At 46.1% G+C, this 18,501-nt stretch overlaps 1 protein-coding gene across 3 annotated transcripts in view; it reads left to right on the forward strand.

Moving 5' to 3' along the window:
• SHC2 (SHC adaptor protein 2) overlaps positions 1-18,501 on the forward strand; it is a 708,489-nt gene that overhangs the window by 657,620 nt on the left and 32,368 nt on the right. For all 3 annotated transcript variants that reach the window (XM_069648025.1, XM_069648031.1, XM_069648016.1), the window contains 3 exons: positions 16,044-16,170; positions 16,653-16,839; positions 17,869-17,944. In XM_069648025.1, the coding sequence (XP_069504126.1) occupies positions 16,044-16,170; positions 16,653-16,839; positions 17,869-17,944 (390 nt within the window). The remainder of the gene's footprint in view (positions 1-16,043; positions 16,171-16,652; positions 16,840-17,868; positions 17,945-18,501) is intronic.

Genomic DNA, 18,501 nt, shown 5'->3' on the forward strand with positions numbered 1-18,501 from the left:
TGTAGAATCATGATGTCTTTTCAGGTCAGAGTGAGTGCTGTGTAGGAGCATGGTGGCTTGTCAGGGCAGAGTGTGTGCTGTGCAGAAGCATGCGGGCATGTCAGGGCAGAGTGAATGCTCTGTAGAAGTATGCTGTCTTGACAGTGCAGAGTGAGTGCTGTGTAGAAGCATTCTGGCTAGGCAGGGCAGAGTGAGTGCTGTGTAAAAGCATGGTGGCTTGTCAGGGGAGAGTGAGTGCTGTGTAGAAACAAGCTGGCATGACAGGGCACGAGTGCTGTTTAGAAGCATGCTGGTGTGTCAGAGCAGAAGAAGTGCTGTGTAGAAGCATGCTGTCTTGTCACACAGAGTGAGGGCTGTGTAGGAGCATGCTGGCTTGTGAGGGCAGAGTGAGTGCTCTGTAGAAGCCTGCTGGCTTGTCAGGGCAGAGTAAGTGCTGTGTAGAAGCATGCTGGTGTGTCACGGCAGATTGAGTGCTTTGTAAAGCGTGCTTGCTTGTCAGGGCAGAGTGAGTGCTGTGTAGAAACATGCTGGCTTCTCAGGGCAGAGTGAGTGCTGTGTAGAAGCATGCTGGCTTGTCAGGGCAGAGTGAGTGCTGTGGAAAAGCATGCTGACTTGTCAGAGCACAATGAGTGCTGTGTAGAAGCATGCTGCGTTTCAAGGCAGAGTGAGTGCTGTGTAGAAGCATGCTGTCTTCTCACACAGAGTGAGGGCTGTGTAGGAGCATGCTGGCTTGTGAGGGCAGAGTGAGTGCTCTGTAGAAGCATGCTGGCTTGTCAGGGCAGAGTAAGTGCTGTGTAGAAGCATGCTGGCGTGTCACGGCAGATTGAGCACTGTGTAAAGCATGCTTGCTTATCAGGGCAGAGTGAGTGATGTGTAGAAACATGCTGGCTTGTTAGGACAGAGTGAGTGGTGTGTAGAAGCATGCTGGTGTGTCAGGGCATAGTGAGTGCTGTTTAGAAACATGCTGGATTCTCAGGGCAAAATGAGTGCTGTGTAGAAGCATGCTTGGTTGTCAGGGCAGAGAGAGTGCTGTGTAGAAGCATGCTGGCTAGTCAGGGCAGAGTGAGTGCCGTGTAGAAGCATGCTCGCTTGTCAGAGCACAGTGAGTGCTGTGTGGAAGCAGGTTGGCATGTCAGGACACAGTGCGTGCTGTGTAGAAGCAGGCTGGCTTGTCATGGCAGAGTGAGTGCTGTGTACAAGCATGCTGTCTTGTCAGGGCAAAGTGAGTGCGGTTTAGAAGCATAATGGCTTGTCAGCACAAATTGAGTGCCTTGTAGAATCATGTTGGCTTGTCAGGGCAGAGTGAGTGCTGTGCAGAAGCATGCTAGCATGTCAGGGCAGAATGAGTACTGTGTAGAAGCATACTGGCCTTTCAGGGCAGATTGAGTGCTTTGTAGAAGCATGCTAACATTTCAGGGCAGAGTGAGTGCTGTGTAGAAGCATGCCGGTGTGTCAGGGCAGAGTGAGTGCTGTGTAGATGCATGTTGTCTTGTCAGGACAGAGTGAGTGCTGTGTAGAAGCATGCTCGCTTGCCAGGGCTGAGCGAGTGCTGTGTAGAAGCATGCTGGCTTGTCAGGGCAGAGTGAGTGCTGTGTAGAAGCAGGCTGGCTTGTCAAGGCAGAGTGAGTGCTGTGTAGGAGCATGCTGGCTTGGCAGGGCAAGTGAGTGCTGAAGCAAGCTGACGTGTCAAGGAAGAGTGAGTGCCGTGTAGAAGCATGCTGGCTTGTCAGGGCAGAGTGCATGTTGTGTAGGAGAATGCCAGCGTGTCAGGGCAGAGTGAGTGCTTTTTAGAAGCATGCTGACATTTCAGGGCAGAGTGAGTGCTGTGTAGAAGCATGCTGGCTTGTCAGGGGAGAGTGAGTGCTGTGTAGAAACAAGCTGGCATGACAGGACACGAGTGCTGTTTAGAAGCATGCTGGTGTGTCAGAGCAGAATAAGTGCTGTGTAGAAGCATGCTGTCTTGTCACACAGAGTGAGGGCTGTGTAGGAGCATGCTGGCTTGTGAGGGCAGAGTGAGTGCTCTGTAGAAGCCTTCTGGCTTATCAGGGCAGAGTAAGTGCTGTGTAGAAGCATGCTGGTGTATCACGGCAGATTGAGTGCTTTGTAAAGCCTGCTTGCTTGTCAGGGCAGAGTGAGTGCTGTGTAGAAACATGATGGCTTATCAGGGCAGAGTGAGTGCTGTGTAGAAGCATGCTGGCTTGTCAGGGCAGAGTGAGTGCTGTGGAAAAGCATGCTGACTTGTCAGAGCACAATGAGTGCTGTGTAGAAGCATGCTGCGTTTCAAGGCAGAGTGAGTGCTGTGTAGAAGCATGCTGTCTTCTCACACAGAGTGAGGGCTGTGTAGGAGCATGCTGGCTTGTGAGGGCAGAGTGAGTGCTCTGTAGAAGCATGCTGGCTTGTCAGGGCAGAGTAAGTGCTGTGTAGAAGCATGCTGGCGTGTCACGGCAGATTAAGCACTGTGTAAAGCATGCTTGCTTATCAGGGCAGAGTGAGTGCTGTGTAGAAGCATGCTGGCTTGTTAGGACAGAGTGAGTGGTGTGTAGAAGCATGCTGGTGTGTCAGGGCATAGTGAGTGCTGTTTAGAAACATGCTGGATTCTCAGGGCAAAATGAGTGCTGTGTAGAAGCATGCTTGGTTGTCAGGGCAGAGAGAGTGCTGTGTAGAAGCATGCTGGCTAGTCAGGGCATAGTGAGTGCTGTGTAGAAGCATGCTCGCTTGTCAGAGCACAGTGAGTGCTGTGTGGAAGCAGGTTGGCATGTCAGGACACAGTGCGTGCTGTGTAGAAGCAGGCTGGCTTGTCATGGCAGAGTGAGTGCTGTGTACAAGCATGCTGTCTTGTCAGGGAAAAGTGAGTGCGGTTTAGAAGCATAATGGCTTGTCAGCACAGATTGAGTGCCTTGTAGAATCATGTTGGCTTGTCAGAGCAGAGTGAGTGCTGTGCAGAAGCATGCTAGCATGTCAGGGCAGAATGAGTACTCTGTAGAAGCATACTGGCCTTTCAGGGCAGATTGAATGCTTTGTAGAAGCATGCTAACATTTCAGGGCAGAGTGAGTGCTGTGTAGAAGCATGCCGGTGTGTCAGGGCAGAGTGAGTGCTGTGTAGATGCATGTTGTCTTGTCAGGGCAGAGTGAGTGCTGTGTAGAAGCATGCTCGCTTGCCAGGGCTGAGCGAGTGCTGTGTAGAAGCATGCTGGCTTGTCAGGGCAGAGTGAGTGCTGTGTAGAAGCAGGCTGGCTTGTCAAGGCAGAGTGAGTGCTGTGTAGAAGCATGCTGGCTTGTCAGGGCAAGTGAGTGCTGAAGCAAGCTGACGTGTCAGGGAAGAGTGAGTGCCGTGTAGAAGCATGCTGGCTTGTCAGGGCAGAGTGCATGTTGTGTAGGAGCATGCCAGCGTGTCAGGGCAGAGTGAGTGCTTTTTAGAAGCATGCTGACATTTCAGGGCAGAGTGAGTGCTGTGTAGAAGCATGCTCACTTGTCAGGGCACAGTGACTGCTGTGTAGAAGCATGCTGTATTTTCAGGGCAGAGTGAGTGCTGTGTAGAAGCATGCTGGCTTGTCATGGCAGAATCTGTGCTGTGTACAAGTATGATGGCGTGTCAGGGCAGAGTGAGTGCTCTGTAGAAGCATGCTGGCTTGACAGTGCAGAGTGAGTGCTGTGTAGAAGCATTCTGGATAGTCAGGGCACAGTGAGTGTTGTGTAGAAGCATGCTGGCCTGTCAGGGCAGAGTGAGTGTTGTGTAGAAACATGCTGGCATATCAGGGCAGAGTGAGTGCTGTGTATATGTATGCTGGCTTGTCAGGGCAGAGGGAGTGCTGTGTATATGCATGCTGTCTTGTCAGGGCAGAGTGAGTGATTTTTAAAAGCATACTGGCTTGTCAGGGCAGAGTGAGTGCAGCGTAAAAGCATGCTGTCTTGTCAGGGCAGAGTGAGGGATGTGTAGGAGCATGCTGGCTTGTCAGGGCAGAGTGAGTGCTGTGTAGAAGCATGCTGGCTTGTCAGGGCAGAGTTAGTGTTGTGTAGAAACATGCTGGCATGTTAGGGCAGAGTGAGTTATGTGTATATGTATGCTGGCTTGTCAGGGCAGAGGGAGTGCTGTGTATATGCATGCTGTCTTGTCTGGGCAGAGTGAGTGCTTTTTAAAAGCATTCTGGCTTGTCAGGGCAGAGTGAGTGCAGTGTAAAAGCATGCTCTCTTGTCAGGGCAGAGTGAGGGCTGTGTAGGAGCATGCTGGCTTGTCAGGGCAGAGTGAGTGCTGTGTAGAAGCATGCTGGCTTGTCAGGGCAGAGTCAGTGCTGTGTAGAAGCATGCTGGCATGTCAGGGTAGATTGAGTGCTGTGTAAAGCGTGCTTGCTTGTCAGGGCAGAGTGAGTGATGTGTAGAAACATGCTGTCTTGTCAGGGCAGATTGAATGCTGTGTAGAAGGATGCTGGCTTGGCAGGGCAGAGTGTGTGCTGTGTCGAAGCATGCTGGCGTGTCAGGGCAGAGTGAGTGCTCTGTAGAAGCATGCTGGCTTGTCAGTGCAGAGTGAGTGTTGTGTAATTGCATGCTGGCTAGTCAGAGCAGAGTGAGTGCTGTGTAGAAGCATGCTGGCTTGTCAGGGCCGTGTGAGTGCTGTGTAGAAGCATGCTGGCGTGTCAGGGGAGAGTGAGTGCTGTGTAGAAGCATGCTGGCATGTCAGGGCAGAGTGAGTGCTGTGTAGAAGCATTCTGGCTCGTCAGGGCAGAGTGAGTGTTGTGTAGAAGCATGTTGGCTTGTCAGGGCATAGTGAGTACTGTGTAGAAGCATGCTGGCTTGTCAGGACAGCGTGAGTGCTGTGTAAAAGCATGCTGGCTTGTCAGGGCAGACTGCGAAGCATTGTTTGTAAGAGCAGAGTGAGTGCTGGGTAGGTGCATAATCCTTGGCCAGCGCAAGTTGGATGCCAATTGGAAGCATGTTCCACTTTCAGGGAAGAATGAGTTCCAGTAGGTGTCATCTTGCGCAGTCCTAGTAGAGGGAGTGTTGGGTAGACACATGCTGGTTCGTCAGGGTAGAGTGAGTGCTGTGCAGAATTATTCTGGCTTTTCAGGGCAGAGTGAGTGCTGTGTCGGCATGCTTCAAATGCACTCACTCTTCCCTGACAAGTTAGCATGCTAACTTGTCAGGGAAGAGTGAGTGCATTTGAAGCATGCCGACGTGTCTGTGAAGATTTAGTGCTTTGTAGAAGCATGCTGGTGTTTCAGGGCAGAGTGAGTGCTGTGTAGAAGCATTCTGACTAGTCAGAGCAGAGTGAGTACTGTGTAGAAGCATGCTGGCTTGTCAGGGCACGGTGAGTGCTGTGTAGAAGCATGCTGGCGAGTCAGGGCAGAGTGAGTGTTGTGTATAAGCATGCTGGCTTGTCAGGGCAGAGTGAGTGCTGTGTAGGAGCATGCCGGCTTGTCAGGGCATAGTGAGTGCTGTGTAGAAACATGCTGGCTTGTCAGGCGGGAGTAAGTACTGTGTAGAAGCATGCTTGCATGTCAGGGTAGAGTGAGTGCTGTGTAGAAGCATGCTGTCTTGTCAGGACAGAGTGAATGCTGTGTAGAAGCATGCTGGCTTGTCAGGGCAGAGTGTGTGCTGTGTAGAAGCATGCTGGTGTGTCAGGGCAGAATGAGTGCTCTGTAGAATCATGCTGGATTGTCAGTGCAGAATGAGTGCTGTGTAGAAGCATGCTGGCTAGTCAGAGAAGAATGAGTGATGTGTAGAAGCATGTTGGCTTGCCAGGGCATAGTGAGTGCTGTGTAGAAGCATGCAGGTTTGTCAGGGCAGAGTGAGTGCTCTGTAGAATCATGCTAGATTGTCAGTTCAGAGTGTGTGCTGTGTAGAAGCATTCTGGCTAGTCAGAGAAGAATGAGTGCTGTGTAGAAGCATGTTGGCTTGTCAGGGCAGAGTGAGTGATGTGTAGAGGCATGCAGGTTTGTCAGGGCATAGTGAGTGCTGGGTAGGTGCATAATCCCTGGCCCGGGCAAGTTGAGTGTCTATTGGTAGCATGTTCCACTTTCCAGTTGGTGGCATATTGCCAAGTCCTTGAAGGAGGAGTGCTGATTGGCGAAAGGCTCTTTGGTTCATGCAGAGTGAGTGCTAGGCCGGCATAGATTCCCTGGATAGGCAGAGGACGTAAAATGTCTCTCAGGTTTTAGCACAGAAGCTTCTAGAGCCAAATCAAGAAAAGGGGTGGGGGGTTAACGCCTACCCACAGTCAGGCCACTCCATATGCTTCCCATTATCCATGGTTCCAGAGAAATGCTTGCCCGATGCATGGCTAGTTAGAGGGCCCTTCTGATTTCTGCCTAGCACTGAGCTGATATTGTCAGGGCGATTTTTTGTCTTAGGCAGTTTTGTTAGTCAGTCAGCATGTGACACAGATGGCCCTATCGCTTACCCGCACTTAACTGTACTTAAGAATGTCTGATGTTTATTGTCCACCCATTTCCGGTGACTATTCCATTTTCTCCCCTCCACAACCTAGTCAGAATGTCACTCAAACTCACGCTATTGTAAGAATCCACTGCTTCCCGTCTATTGCACACTATTTTATAATCAAAAGAGCATCGTTAGGCCATATATATGAAACAAAAATAAATAAATAAAAAACAGTAAATTACTTCTGACGCGATAGGACGTTCTACCTTGCGTTCTACCCTGGAAATTTCGTCCTAAATGTACCAAATGAATGCATGTTGCCTAGCATGATTATGGCGTTACCTGCCCAGGCAATCACTGGAAGGAGGTGACATTAGCTCGTAAACACCCCATAATGGATGGTGGCCCATTAGCGGCAGGCTTCTTTTTCCATAAGTGAGACCCTTCCACTATCAGCCCACGCAAGTACAGTGTTTGCTGAGGGTCTCTTCCCCAACATTTGGTGCTCACAGCCCACAGATGAGGTAACTTCATTTCTGGACCTGGACACACAATACCTCATGAAGCAGAACTCCTATGGTGGAGGTTATGACTTATTTCCACTGCTTGGCATCCGACATTCTGCTCCGATGCCTGAGGAGTTTTGATGTGGTTTCAGGTCCTGGGGTCTTTTTGAAGTAGCGCCTTTTCTGCCCATTGTATAGATCACCCAAACCAGTGGTGTGCACCTTCCATCATCTCAGAGGGTTAGAGACCTGGCAGGAATGATTTCTGCGGTGTATTCTCTGTCCAATAATTACCAACAGGCTCCCAGACCTGTACATAGAGCCTGTTATATAGACCCGTATGTGCTCCACCTCCTTCTTTGAGGGGGGGGGGGGGGGGCATTGCCATTTTTCCCTCAAAGTCCAAGTGAAGAGACCGAAAGCCGTTTTCCTAGTAATGACACACGCTGAGGTGTGAACAAATACCCATACACTATTTACTCAGTGTCAGAACAGACACTGAACAAGTAGTGCCAGTGTTAGGATTTATTTCACCTAACGTGATGGGTCCTCAAATCCTCAAATCCTCCCCTAATCCTCATAATGAGGCTGGAGTTCATGTTCTAGGACCAAAATGCGGACCCCTGGTGCCCCTTTCCTGCAATGGCAGCTGCCTCGAGTTGTCTTAATGTAACACTGGCCATGACTGCAGGTGAGCTCAGTAGCCAGCCTAGAGGGGGAAGGGATTATAATGGATCATATGAGGGGTGCATTTCTGATTCTGCCGTGCCCTTTACTTGGGAATGTGAACAATAAACACGAGGCCATAACACCATTGCAGGAAAGATTCCCAGCCACCGCCTCACAGCATTCGCTCTACGGATCCCTGCAGTGGGACACATCTTGGTGAATCTATCCGCTTCTCTCTATCTCCAAAGCTAGTGAGTCTCTTTAACAAGGTTCAGAAGGGTGCACTACCCAACACTGATCAATCCCGAAGTTGGAAGAATAGTTTCTCACTCTGCAGGGAGTGTACAAGTCTGTCTGACATGATCAGCCCGGGGATGCCAGCACGCGCCTGTCCTGCGCTAACCAGCACCTACAATACTAGAAAGAAGCACTTCTTTATTGTGCTCATGTTCCCGCCTTCTGTTTCATGCTCCAGTCTGGCCAAAGCTGCTGCATGATTTTTTTTTAAATGTTATTTTATTTTGATCTGCAATGCGCCATATGAAAACCAAGTTGCTTCCAGATGCCAAGGATACATGGGGAGGGACCTAAACACAAGGGGATGTGGGCACAGGCTAGGCCATTCATAACTGTTGGTACAGCCGAACAAGAACAAGGAAATCAGATAATGTACCTGTAGGCCAGTTTTGGAGGTCAGATTGCAGTACTCTTGTGACCCACCTGTGGCATTCTAGTTGTTCACGTGGTAGATTGTTCCTCGAGGAGAGTCCATTGACCTACATCAGTTTATTCCCTGCTCGCAATTTGATTGCAACCTTTGGTTGGTACATTAGTGATCTCAAGTGCTTCTTTGGTTGGTACACTAGTGATCTCAAGGGCCTCTTTGGTCCCTACACTAGTGATCTCAAGTGCCTCTTCTTTTGGTACATTACACTAGTGATCTCAAGTGCTTCTTTGGTTGGTACACTTGCGATCTCAAGGGCCTCTTTGGTCGCTACACTAGTGATCTCAAGTGCCTCTTCTTTTGGTACATTAGTGATCTCGAATGCTTCTTTGGTTGGTACACTAGTGATCTCAAGTGCTTCTTTGGTTGGTACACCAGTGATCTCAAGTGCCTCTTTGGTTGGTACACTAGAGATCTCAAGTGCTTCTTTGGTTGGTACACTAGCGATCTCAAGTGCTTCTTTGGTTGGTACACTAGTGATCTCAAGTGCTTCTTTGGTTGGTACACTAGTGATCTCAAGGGCCTCTTTGGTCGGTACACTAGTGATCTCAACTGCCTCTTTGGTCAGTACACTAGTGATCTCAAGTGCCTCTTTGGTTGGTACACTAGTGATCTCAAGTGCCTCTTTGGTTGGTACACTAGTGATCTCAAGGGCCTCTTTGGTCGCTGCACTAGTGATCTCAAGTGCCTCTTCTTTTGGTACACTAGTGATCTCAAGTGCTTCTTTGGTTGGTACACTAGTGATCTCAAGGGCCTTTTTGGTCGGTACACTAGTGATCTCAAGTGCCTCTTTGGTTGGTGATGGAGTTGCAGGCTAGTCAGGGAATCTGGCTTTTCCCCAGTAGTCAGAGGCAGACTGGTCTATAGGGAACTCTGGCGATTCCCCGGTAGGCTTCTGCACCTTGGGCCTCTTTTGTGTGATATTTCCAAATATTCTCATAGGAAAGGTATTGGGCTTGCTGAAAAGGTGAAATATGGGCCCATTTTGAAAATTATTTCTATGGCCTCTTTGGGTTCCGAGTAATTATTTCCGGAGCCTCTTTTGGTTCCAGGTCCACCTCAGCCAGTAGTGGTTGGGTGCAATGCAGATCACCTTGAATGGATCCTCTCGCTGATTGGGGGTCAGTAGAGGAATCGAACCCTGAGCGTGATGTGATCATGAATCTTTAGCCCAGAGATCATTATGAATGCTCTGTGCAATAGCAGTTGTGTCTTGTGGAGGGTTGGAACATGTTGCGGTAGATCATGTTACAGTAGTCAAATAAGCTCAGAAAAAATGCTTGAAACAGCATGCAGCCATCGCTCTCTAAAGTGAGTCAGGCTTCATCCCCAGGGCCCACTCTACCGCTGAGGGCGCGATTAGTGAAGTGCTCTATAGTCCACCGGACATTTTCTGCAGGACCCTCAAACTCCTTGTGAGCTCACATACCAGAGTATTAATACCTGTTACTCACTGAGACTGTCAAGGAAGTAACCCATCATGGTGAACTGATTGAATGCACTTTTTTCACATTGCACTTTATTATTGTCTATGTGTATGAATAGTCTTGTGAATTTTAACTGATGAAATAGTATAATTGCGTATTGTTTTGCTGTGCATATGCATGTCCAACCTTTCTATACAGCCAGCTATGGTGGCTCTTATTATAATAATAATAATGAATAATTGAATAAAGAATTGTTTAGTGAAGCAAATAGTTTTCCTCCCCATTCGCCTCTCATAGTACAGTTTTTGTCTTAATAGCCCCTGGAAGGAGGCAGAAGGGGAGGTCCTACCTTTGTGCTGATAATGGAAGTAACCCATCATTTCAGCATTTTCATCAGGCTCCCAGGTGGGAAATTCATTACCATCAAAAGGTGCATTCACAATCTGGGGGTATCGGGCAGATCTCTGCACCTGTTTCTACCCATGTTTAAAAAAAAAAAAAATACAACAGACGCAAAGGCACCTTCATGCAAAACTAACCCTGCAGTCCCATTGGCGGAATTAACATGGCAACATGTTCACGCTTACAGTCCACCTGCTGCCCATGATATGCAAAGGTCATTCAACCCGTGCAAAGAGTAATGGGCTTTCCAACTCCCTCTTTCATTCGTCACGGCGTCATGCATCTTCTTAAATGTAGGCTGATACAGCACCTGTCCTCGACAGTTGTAATTTTGGGCAACATATGATGTAACCAGTTGTTGCATGGAGGGACCTCTTTTTGGTTTATTTCTTTATTTATTTTTTCTTTCGCCGAAATGCAGAAAGAGAAAGTAACTGCACCACTCCTCTATCTCCACTGCATGGCGCTAGATGGGAACCGTGCTGCCCAGGCGCAAGCTTTTGCATTAGCCAAGTGCATTATGATGCACAGGGATGTGTTAATGCTCATCTGTGCTTCTGTGCTTCTGCAGCCTTCTCTCACACAGCATTGCTACGATATGACCCTGCAAACGAGGAACAGTTATGAAAGTAGAATTTGAATACCACTTTCTCCAATGCTTTTTGTGGAATCGGCCTCTTATTTTTATGTAATTTTATTTATCACACTGTAGAATTTAAATTAGAGTTATTGGGCCTCATCAGGAGTTGGGTGGTAGCCCTTAAATGCAGCTGTAATGCTGTTAGCGGCACGTTTAAGGGCTGGGCCAATCACGAGTTGGCCAGAAAGTTGGAGTTTTACTTCCAGCGTTTTGCTGGAGGGAAAAATCTCCACTTTCTGCCCGTTTTATTGGTGCTATTAGAGCAGTGCTATTTGTGCTGGCACTAATAGCGCAAAAGAAAAACATTAGGTCATGTGGACACAATGGGGAATGAGGCTTAACCGCCTTACTACTACTCGGGATTTGGTGGAAATTGCGCCAGACAGAGTAGCAGTAATTCTATTTGCGTTGGCGGTATCCCAGCACTATTACCGCCGGGATACCTCCAACCTCCTGATGATGCCCATTGTGTCATAAGCATTGCATTATGCTGACATCTTGGATGCCCGACGAGAAAACTCAAGTGAGGACTAACAATTGCTTCTCCAAGTTAATTGCCAAATTTCACCCCTATTGCCATTCAAGCCAATTTCCCTTATTTTGCTTTGTTTTTTAACAGAATTAAATTCAGCCCAGTATGTACAGCCCTGGAAGCATTGCTAATTGGCTTTTTTTTAATTTTATTGTATGTGATTCTGTTAATTAGTGTTGTTTTTGTAAAGTCAATGCTTAATCCGCTGAATTTCTTAAGGGTTCATGCGAGCTTCTCCTCACTCACCTCCTCCCCCAAAGTCATTCACACCTGACAGCACTGGGTCCCATGCGAAAAGCTGCAAGGTGCAAACAGAGGCATCATTAAGTACTTTCCAGCAGGCTAACCTCACCACCACAACTCCACCAAAACCCAAAATGTAAATCTACAGCAAGAAAGATAATGAAATTAAAAAGAGGGAAAAAACACAGCAAACCATAATGTACATTTCAGCAATGATGTCACAATAAAAATACATCATTGTTATTAGGATTAGTGTACCCAAAATCCCAAAACAATGTTGGTTGTAAATTAGTGCCAAATCTGTATTATCTCATAATGGAGGATTATTTCAAGCTGTCCCTGAAGTTCTTTATACATGGAGAGTCTATCTCCAGCTAGCAAACTCCTTGACCGACCAAACTGCAACGTTAAATGCTGCTCCAAGTGTATACGTGTGTAGATATAGTACGGTAAACTGTAAATAGTATTTGTATTCTGTATTTTTATTTATTTTTGTATTTTAATTGCTTGACGACAAGAAAACAAACGCTCAAAAATAGATTTTAAAAAAGAGCGATTGAAGAAGGTGCTGGTGGGGATGAGGTTCAAACCCGGCTCCACTGCCTTCCTGCTGCCGGAGGCTAATGCTCTCACCACTTCAGTGCAAATGTTGCAATGATAAAGCTTTAAGAATCATAGCATATCAACCCACCCCTACATACATCACAATGCAAAGTGTCACAAATTGACAATGGCATTGCACTGCACCAAAGCGAGGTGGGTGGGGGGGCTCATTGCCTCTCATAGTGTGTCTGTGTCTGTTTTCATTTACTCTTACAAAACCAACAAATATTAGAACTGGAAAAGCTAGTTTTGGATTTTATATGGTGCCCTGCAACCTGTGACTCTCTGGATTTTTTGGACTTCAACTCCCACAATCCCTCACCAGACTGGCTAGAGCTGAATGGGAGTTATAGTACAAAATGTATGGGGAGGCAAAAGTTGCATATCCATGACAATGTGTGCTTTATGCTGGATAACTTTAGGGATATAATTACCTTTATACTAGGCTATGGTTTGAAGATTCAAGCTGCGGGAGGCAGCCCTCTGCTTAATTGTTTACTCTGCTCTGTGCATGTTTAAGCTGTTTTCTTCTTTCTAGCCCTGAAAAGTAAGCTATTTACTTAAACTGAAAATCACCAGTTGAGATCTAAAACGTATTGTATGAATCTTTTTGTGGGACTGCAACTTGTATTTGCATCACGCATAACAAAAATGCAGCTCTATCGACTATCAACAATCTAACGAGGTTCAGCACCAATGATGGGGGTGTTTGGCTGAGCTCTGTCAGTCACATCCTTAAAAGGCTGGCGGCCTCTTGAGTGCAGGACTTTGAGATGTGTGTCTTGCCATGATTGTAAAGGCTAAAAGCTTTGATAAAATAATCTTTCAAACATGATGATCTAGATTACAAAATAGTGCACCAGATTTAGGGAATATTCAATAAATCCCATTCAAGTACTTCACTGCATCCAAGCCCCTTCCACCTTTCTCCTTTTTTGCATTCCACCTTTCATGGGGTGGTGAGGAGGAGAGTTAGGAGAACCCACCTACGATCCACGTTTTTACCCTTCCAATACAACTTTGTTCTGTACCGTGCTGCCCTGTATATCTTTGTGATATTCTACATGTCTCCCCTTTGCCCTATCTAGTCAATGAAACAATGAAATGCAAAAGAAGGTCCCTACCAAGTAGGATTGGCTATCCTTTTAAAAGTGTATTCGGCAAGATGCCAATGTTGTTCCAATGCATCTGGGCCTGTCTACCTGCCATATTACATTCAGGCCTCCCTACATGTCCAATTACTAAACTGTTCCTATTTGATAACATCGAGCAGCGACATATTCTGTTATGCAGTCGTGATACATCTCCAAATTGTGGCAACCGTGCTAATCAAGTCTTGTGAATATCACCTTTATTTATTTATTTTTTTTATTATTTTTTTTTTCATTTAGTTTATACAAACTTAAGAAAACTTTTTGAAAACTTTCTTACATTATCGTTGTCATGCTCGACCCTAGCATACTTAATTTCTAATTTTTAGTATGTATTTCTTCTAAAACATTTACAAATTTATCGGAAGTAGCATTCTGTCACTCTATTCCATCAGAGTCTGTCTTGGGCTGCCTTGCCCGTTTGGGGAGCACGCCTGCTTCAACTTTTTTCTTGTGGCAACGTGCGATTTCTTATATCACCTTTTAATGTTGCATTGTACACGCATGAAAACAATGCTGTACTGTAGTTGATATCAGATAAACGTTTATTAGCTGTAGTCTTGACTGTTCCCTATTCCCAAAATCTAACTCTATCTCTACACCACCATCATGGTCAGAGATGCTAGTTGAGAACAGCCACTAAAAATCCATTATAAAGTTAATTGGAAACCAGTGGCAACTATTGGCAACTGCAGTGTGAATGTACCATTTTGATGTAAGAGTAGTAAGAGGCAGAGCATAGATACAATTCAAATGTATAGTAAGATGCATGAGAAACGGTGGGGCTGGATGGAAAAAGACAATAGACAAAAAGGGTGTACCACCTCCTCAGCCAGGCTTTAAGTGGTTATAATTCAGAAGAATGGCAACTGACCTTTAATTTGAGGGTTGAGGTATCTTGTTGTGGGTACAAGATGTCTTGATTATCAGTAAGAGGAGTACCTGTGTAGGGGGTGAATACCTTGTATTTCTATGGCAATAACTATAATGTTATAGTAATACCTCTAATATGGGGTGAATAACAGAGCAAATTATGGCAATAACTGGTATGTGGTGAAGGTCTATCAAATGCCTATACGAAAGGCAAAACCAGATTCACCAATGCTTGTTTTGTTGGTTTTGTAATGGTGTAAATGAAAACAGAAGAAGATGCTTGGAGAGACAATGATCTTTTCCTGCCCTCGCACGGTGCAATGCGATTGTCACTTTGTAGCAGAGTGCATTGAGACATATACAGATGTGGTGATGGTCATCTACGCTTCCCAAGGCTTCACCATATTGATGCTGGTGGTGAAGTGGTGATAGCATATACCTACGGTGGCAGGAAGTCGGCAGAGCTGGGCTTGACTCTTGCCCCTGTCCACGTATTTTTGACCGAATTGGCCTTTTTAAACATTTGGATTGGTGTTTTTGTTTTGATGTCTTCAAGCAATTAAAATACAAAAATCAATGACATAAATAAATACAACTACAAGTTACAGCTTACAGTACTGTATGTATGCTTATGCACAATTGGAGCAGCTTTTAACATTGCTGCTTGGTTGGACGTAGGGTTCTGCACTGACTTGCTACCTAAAAATAGTCTATACATATAGTGACATTTCTAAGCTGATTAAATAATCCTTCCAGGGATCAAATATCACAGGTTAGGAACTACTTGACATCCAACATTGTTTTGACTTTTGGGTAAAATGCTGATCACAATTGTGCCTGTTGTGACATCTTTATTGAAATGCGTGCAGCATTTTGCCTGCCTTTATTTGTTTCACACTTTTCTAATAGTACTTTTGAATGTAGTGTTCCAGTGGCTGTGGGGTAAGAGTGCATCAGACATAGGGCTTCATTACGAGATTGCTGAAATACTCCAAAATGGAATTACTGTTACTGCCACTTGCTTCTGTGGGTTTACCATTAGATTCCAACTGGCGGTAGGTGGTGTAAATCCCAATTATCTGGAGTCCATATGACTCCATTGGGGATTTTTGGTGGAATTACCATCAGTGGAAATACCGAGTGGGTATTCTTACAATTATGGGAGGAAAATTGAGGGATTTACCACCAGCATCAAACCACCACATTTTCCTCCAAAAATTGGCAGAATGACCATGTGGTAATTCCACCAGTGGTGATTCCGGCAGCACAGGAAAAGTGGTGGTAACAGATTACCACCACTTTTTTCCCACACCAACAGCCTCGTAATGCGGCCCATACAGAGACGCGTGATTGATACTGCTTCTGTCACCTTACAAGGTGTCGGCACCTTGCACATTGCGCCACTCACTGCGTGGCTGTGGCCAGGGCCAATGCAGGACGGTGCGGGTGCTTTCACCCGAGTTGAATGGCAAGGAGCCACTTCGTTGTGAAATGATAAATAGCATCTCAATAGACTGTTCATGACCATTATTGAAGACAGATTGGGGGGAAAACCATCATCCAGATCTGTGGCTGATTTGATTTGGCTGATAAAAGAAGCAATACGTATACATGCTGCTCACAGGGATTGTGTTTAAATTAGGGATACAGCTTTGATTGTTGCAGGACTTGGGTGTTCTCTTTTGTCAAGTGGGAAGGTATGATCTTCAGATTTCTTTCTTACAAATTCCTGTAATGCTATTAGGTGAGTATGCTAATTATGGCCACATCAGCCATGGGAACTAATACATTCCTTTGAAACATAGCAATCTGAAAACATGTATATAGTAAGGTGTGTAGTTGTTAGCTTATAGGACTCGGAGGTTCATATGTCTGTGTCTTTGTTTCTTTGTCCCCAGCTTGCCATATCTTGGAGTGCTGTGATGGTCTGGCCCAGAGTGTAATAAATACAGTTGGACAGGCCTTTGAGCTGAGGTTCAAGCAGTATTTGCACAGTCCTCCCAAAGTAGTGGTCCCACCTGACAGGTAAGACCTCATCCCAACTCAATCTCCAGTGGCCATCTCCTTGGCCGAGCTTGGATGAAAAAGTTGAATAGTATGTATACTCGGCAGAGCCAAGGATTTTCCTCTTACTTTACTGCCAATTCTTACAAAATGAAACCATGATCCACCTTCACGCCAATAGGAGTTGTTCAGGGCAGTGACCTTAAAGCTCCCTCATGACTAAAATATGCACCCTTTTCACACCACACTAAGACACGCGGGCTAGAACTCAACCCATGCATGTGAGTGATGCATCAGAATCAGGAATTAATGAATCTGCCTACGGTTACCAAGAGGTACCCCAGAACATAGGAATACCTTTACCCACAGCCATAAAGCCCTTTTCTTTATATGCAAGGGATTTGGATGTAGTGCACCTTGTTTATCTCAATCCTGCGTTGAAATTGCTTTCTATAATTTCTCTTCTGTGACTTTCCATCTTTGGCTCTTTGGACTTTCCACAGAATGCTGGCCAACGATGAGTCCGCCTGGGGAGACGAGGAAGAATCATCTGAGCATGATTACTACAACAGCATTCCTGGGAAGGAGCCGCCCCTGGGAGGAATCATGGATTCCCGGATCCGACAAGGAGCACTGATGGGCCACGTGCATACTCAACCTACACCACACAGCACAAACCACTTCATCCAGGTGAGTGCAGAGGTACCCCCTCTCCATTTCCTTCAGCAAGATAGGACCTAAGGAATGCCCTCCAGAGTCTCCAAAACAGATGCGTGCCGCATTACCCCCAATGCCAATGTTCTGCATTCTGTGTTGCATGATATCCTCCCTGGATCCCAAAGAAAGCCGTCAGCTGTGCAACCACCACTTACAACTCACCTAAAGCATGCTCATCTGTTTACATTGGGTTTACTCAACAACTAGTTCTGGCACATGTTGATACGCCATCATCTTGCAACCTTCTCTCGTGGCCTTCTACTTCTACAGCTCTGAAAGGTTCCATGTAATAATGGCCCCGCAAAAATGTTGCCTGACAAAAAGTCGCCTTTTTTGCAGTGACATTAATCCATTGAACATGGGGGAACACCCCAGCAACCCCTGTTTTTTAAAAATGTTATATGGGATCAGGGGACATCACCGCAACCCGTCCCCATACATGATGTCAACATATATAATGTCACCCGTGGCTTTTCCCAGCGACATAATGCGAGGAGACATTATTACGTGATATCCTCTGAAAGTGTTACGCAGGATTCCTGCAGCCACGTTGGTCTTTACAGTATCGAGTTTTCTTCTTAATTGTATGTACGACCATGATTCATCTTACATGTTGCTTCATTTCTGGTCATCAGGACACACACACACACACACTACCATTCTCGCACTGTTGCACACCTTCTGAATGCAACCAGAGTGCTATGCCACCCTTTGAATAGCTGTTTCAAGTGATTATGGATGTAAAAACCTATACCATTCCCATCTGTTTTGCAGACTTTGCTAGTTGCTTTAATAGCGCAGCACACATTTCCCCCCACATCTACTCATCCGTTCTTATTGAGTCAGCTTCCCTTGATCCCCGGTCTTTTCGAATTAGATCACCATTTCTAACTCTACAAGGTAGACTTCAAGATTAAGAGCTTAAAAGGTGTGTTTCTTTCCTGTGTGATCACAAATGTCCGAATGCTGACCCTCGTCAATTTCCCTGTTTCTCTTTCACAGGGGGGCTCTCCCTCAAGACGAGACCAAAACCTCCACGTGGGCGCACATTGGGACAATGACACCCTTGGACTGGCAGGTTTGCATTCCGATTCATTTCATAATTATGGTCGACGTCCATTTGAAGTGCATAGGTAATACATAACCTGAACTCTGGAATGCTATGGTATGCAGTACAGAGCTAAACAGACATGACTGAGGACCACATTATGTTATGTGTCATTGTGATTTACACCGTGCACTGCTGCCATTTCCTTGGTCTCCAGTCGCTCTGGCCGATCTGAAAGCAAGGAGGGTTCAGGAGGAGGGGATGGAAAGTGCAACAGAGCTTTATTGTGCTGTTGATTTTGTTGGGAAAAACCAGTCACTGTGTTTAGTTGGTAAGGCTTTGGTGGTGTTATGGTGTGTGATTTAGTACAGCAACTCTCCTCAATAGAGTTTTATATTCAGTAACAAAACACTTCCGGTGGATTTTGTACACCATCTGAAAAAAAGTGGGAAGATCTTGCTCACCTTCCCGCGTTCTGTGGTTTCGTTTTCTCTGGTGTGTTGGGGTGAACTGGGTGTTGGACCACACGTCTGAGAAGGCTCTCGGTAGGTCGCTGGATGCCTTTGAACTTCAAAGGGTATCACTAC

The sequence above is a fragment of the Ambystoma mexicanum genome, chromosome 1p (assembly GCF_040938575.1).
Source record: "Ambystoma mexicanum isolate Mex_15411 chromosome 1p, UKY_AmexF1_1, whole genome shotgun sequence".
Lineage (NCBI taxonomy): Eukaryota > Metazoa > Chordata > Amphibia > Caudata > Ambystomatidae > Ambystoma > Ambystoma mexicanum.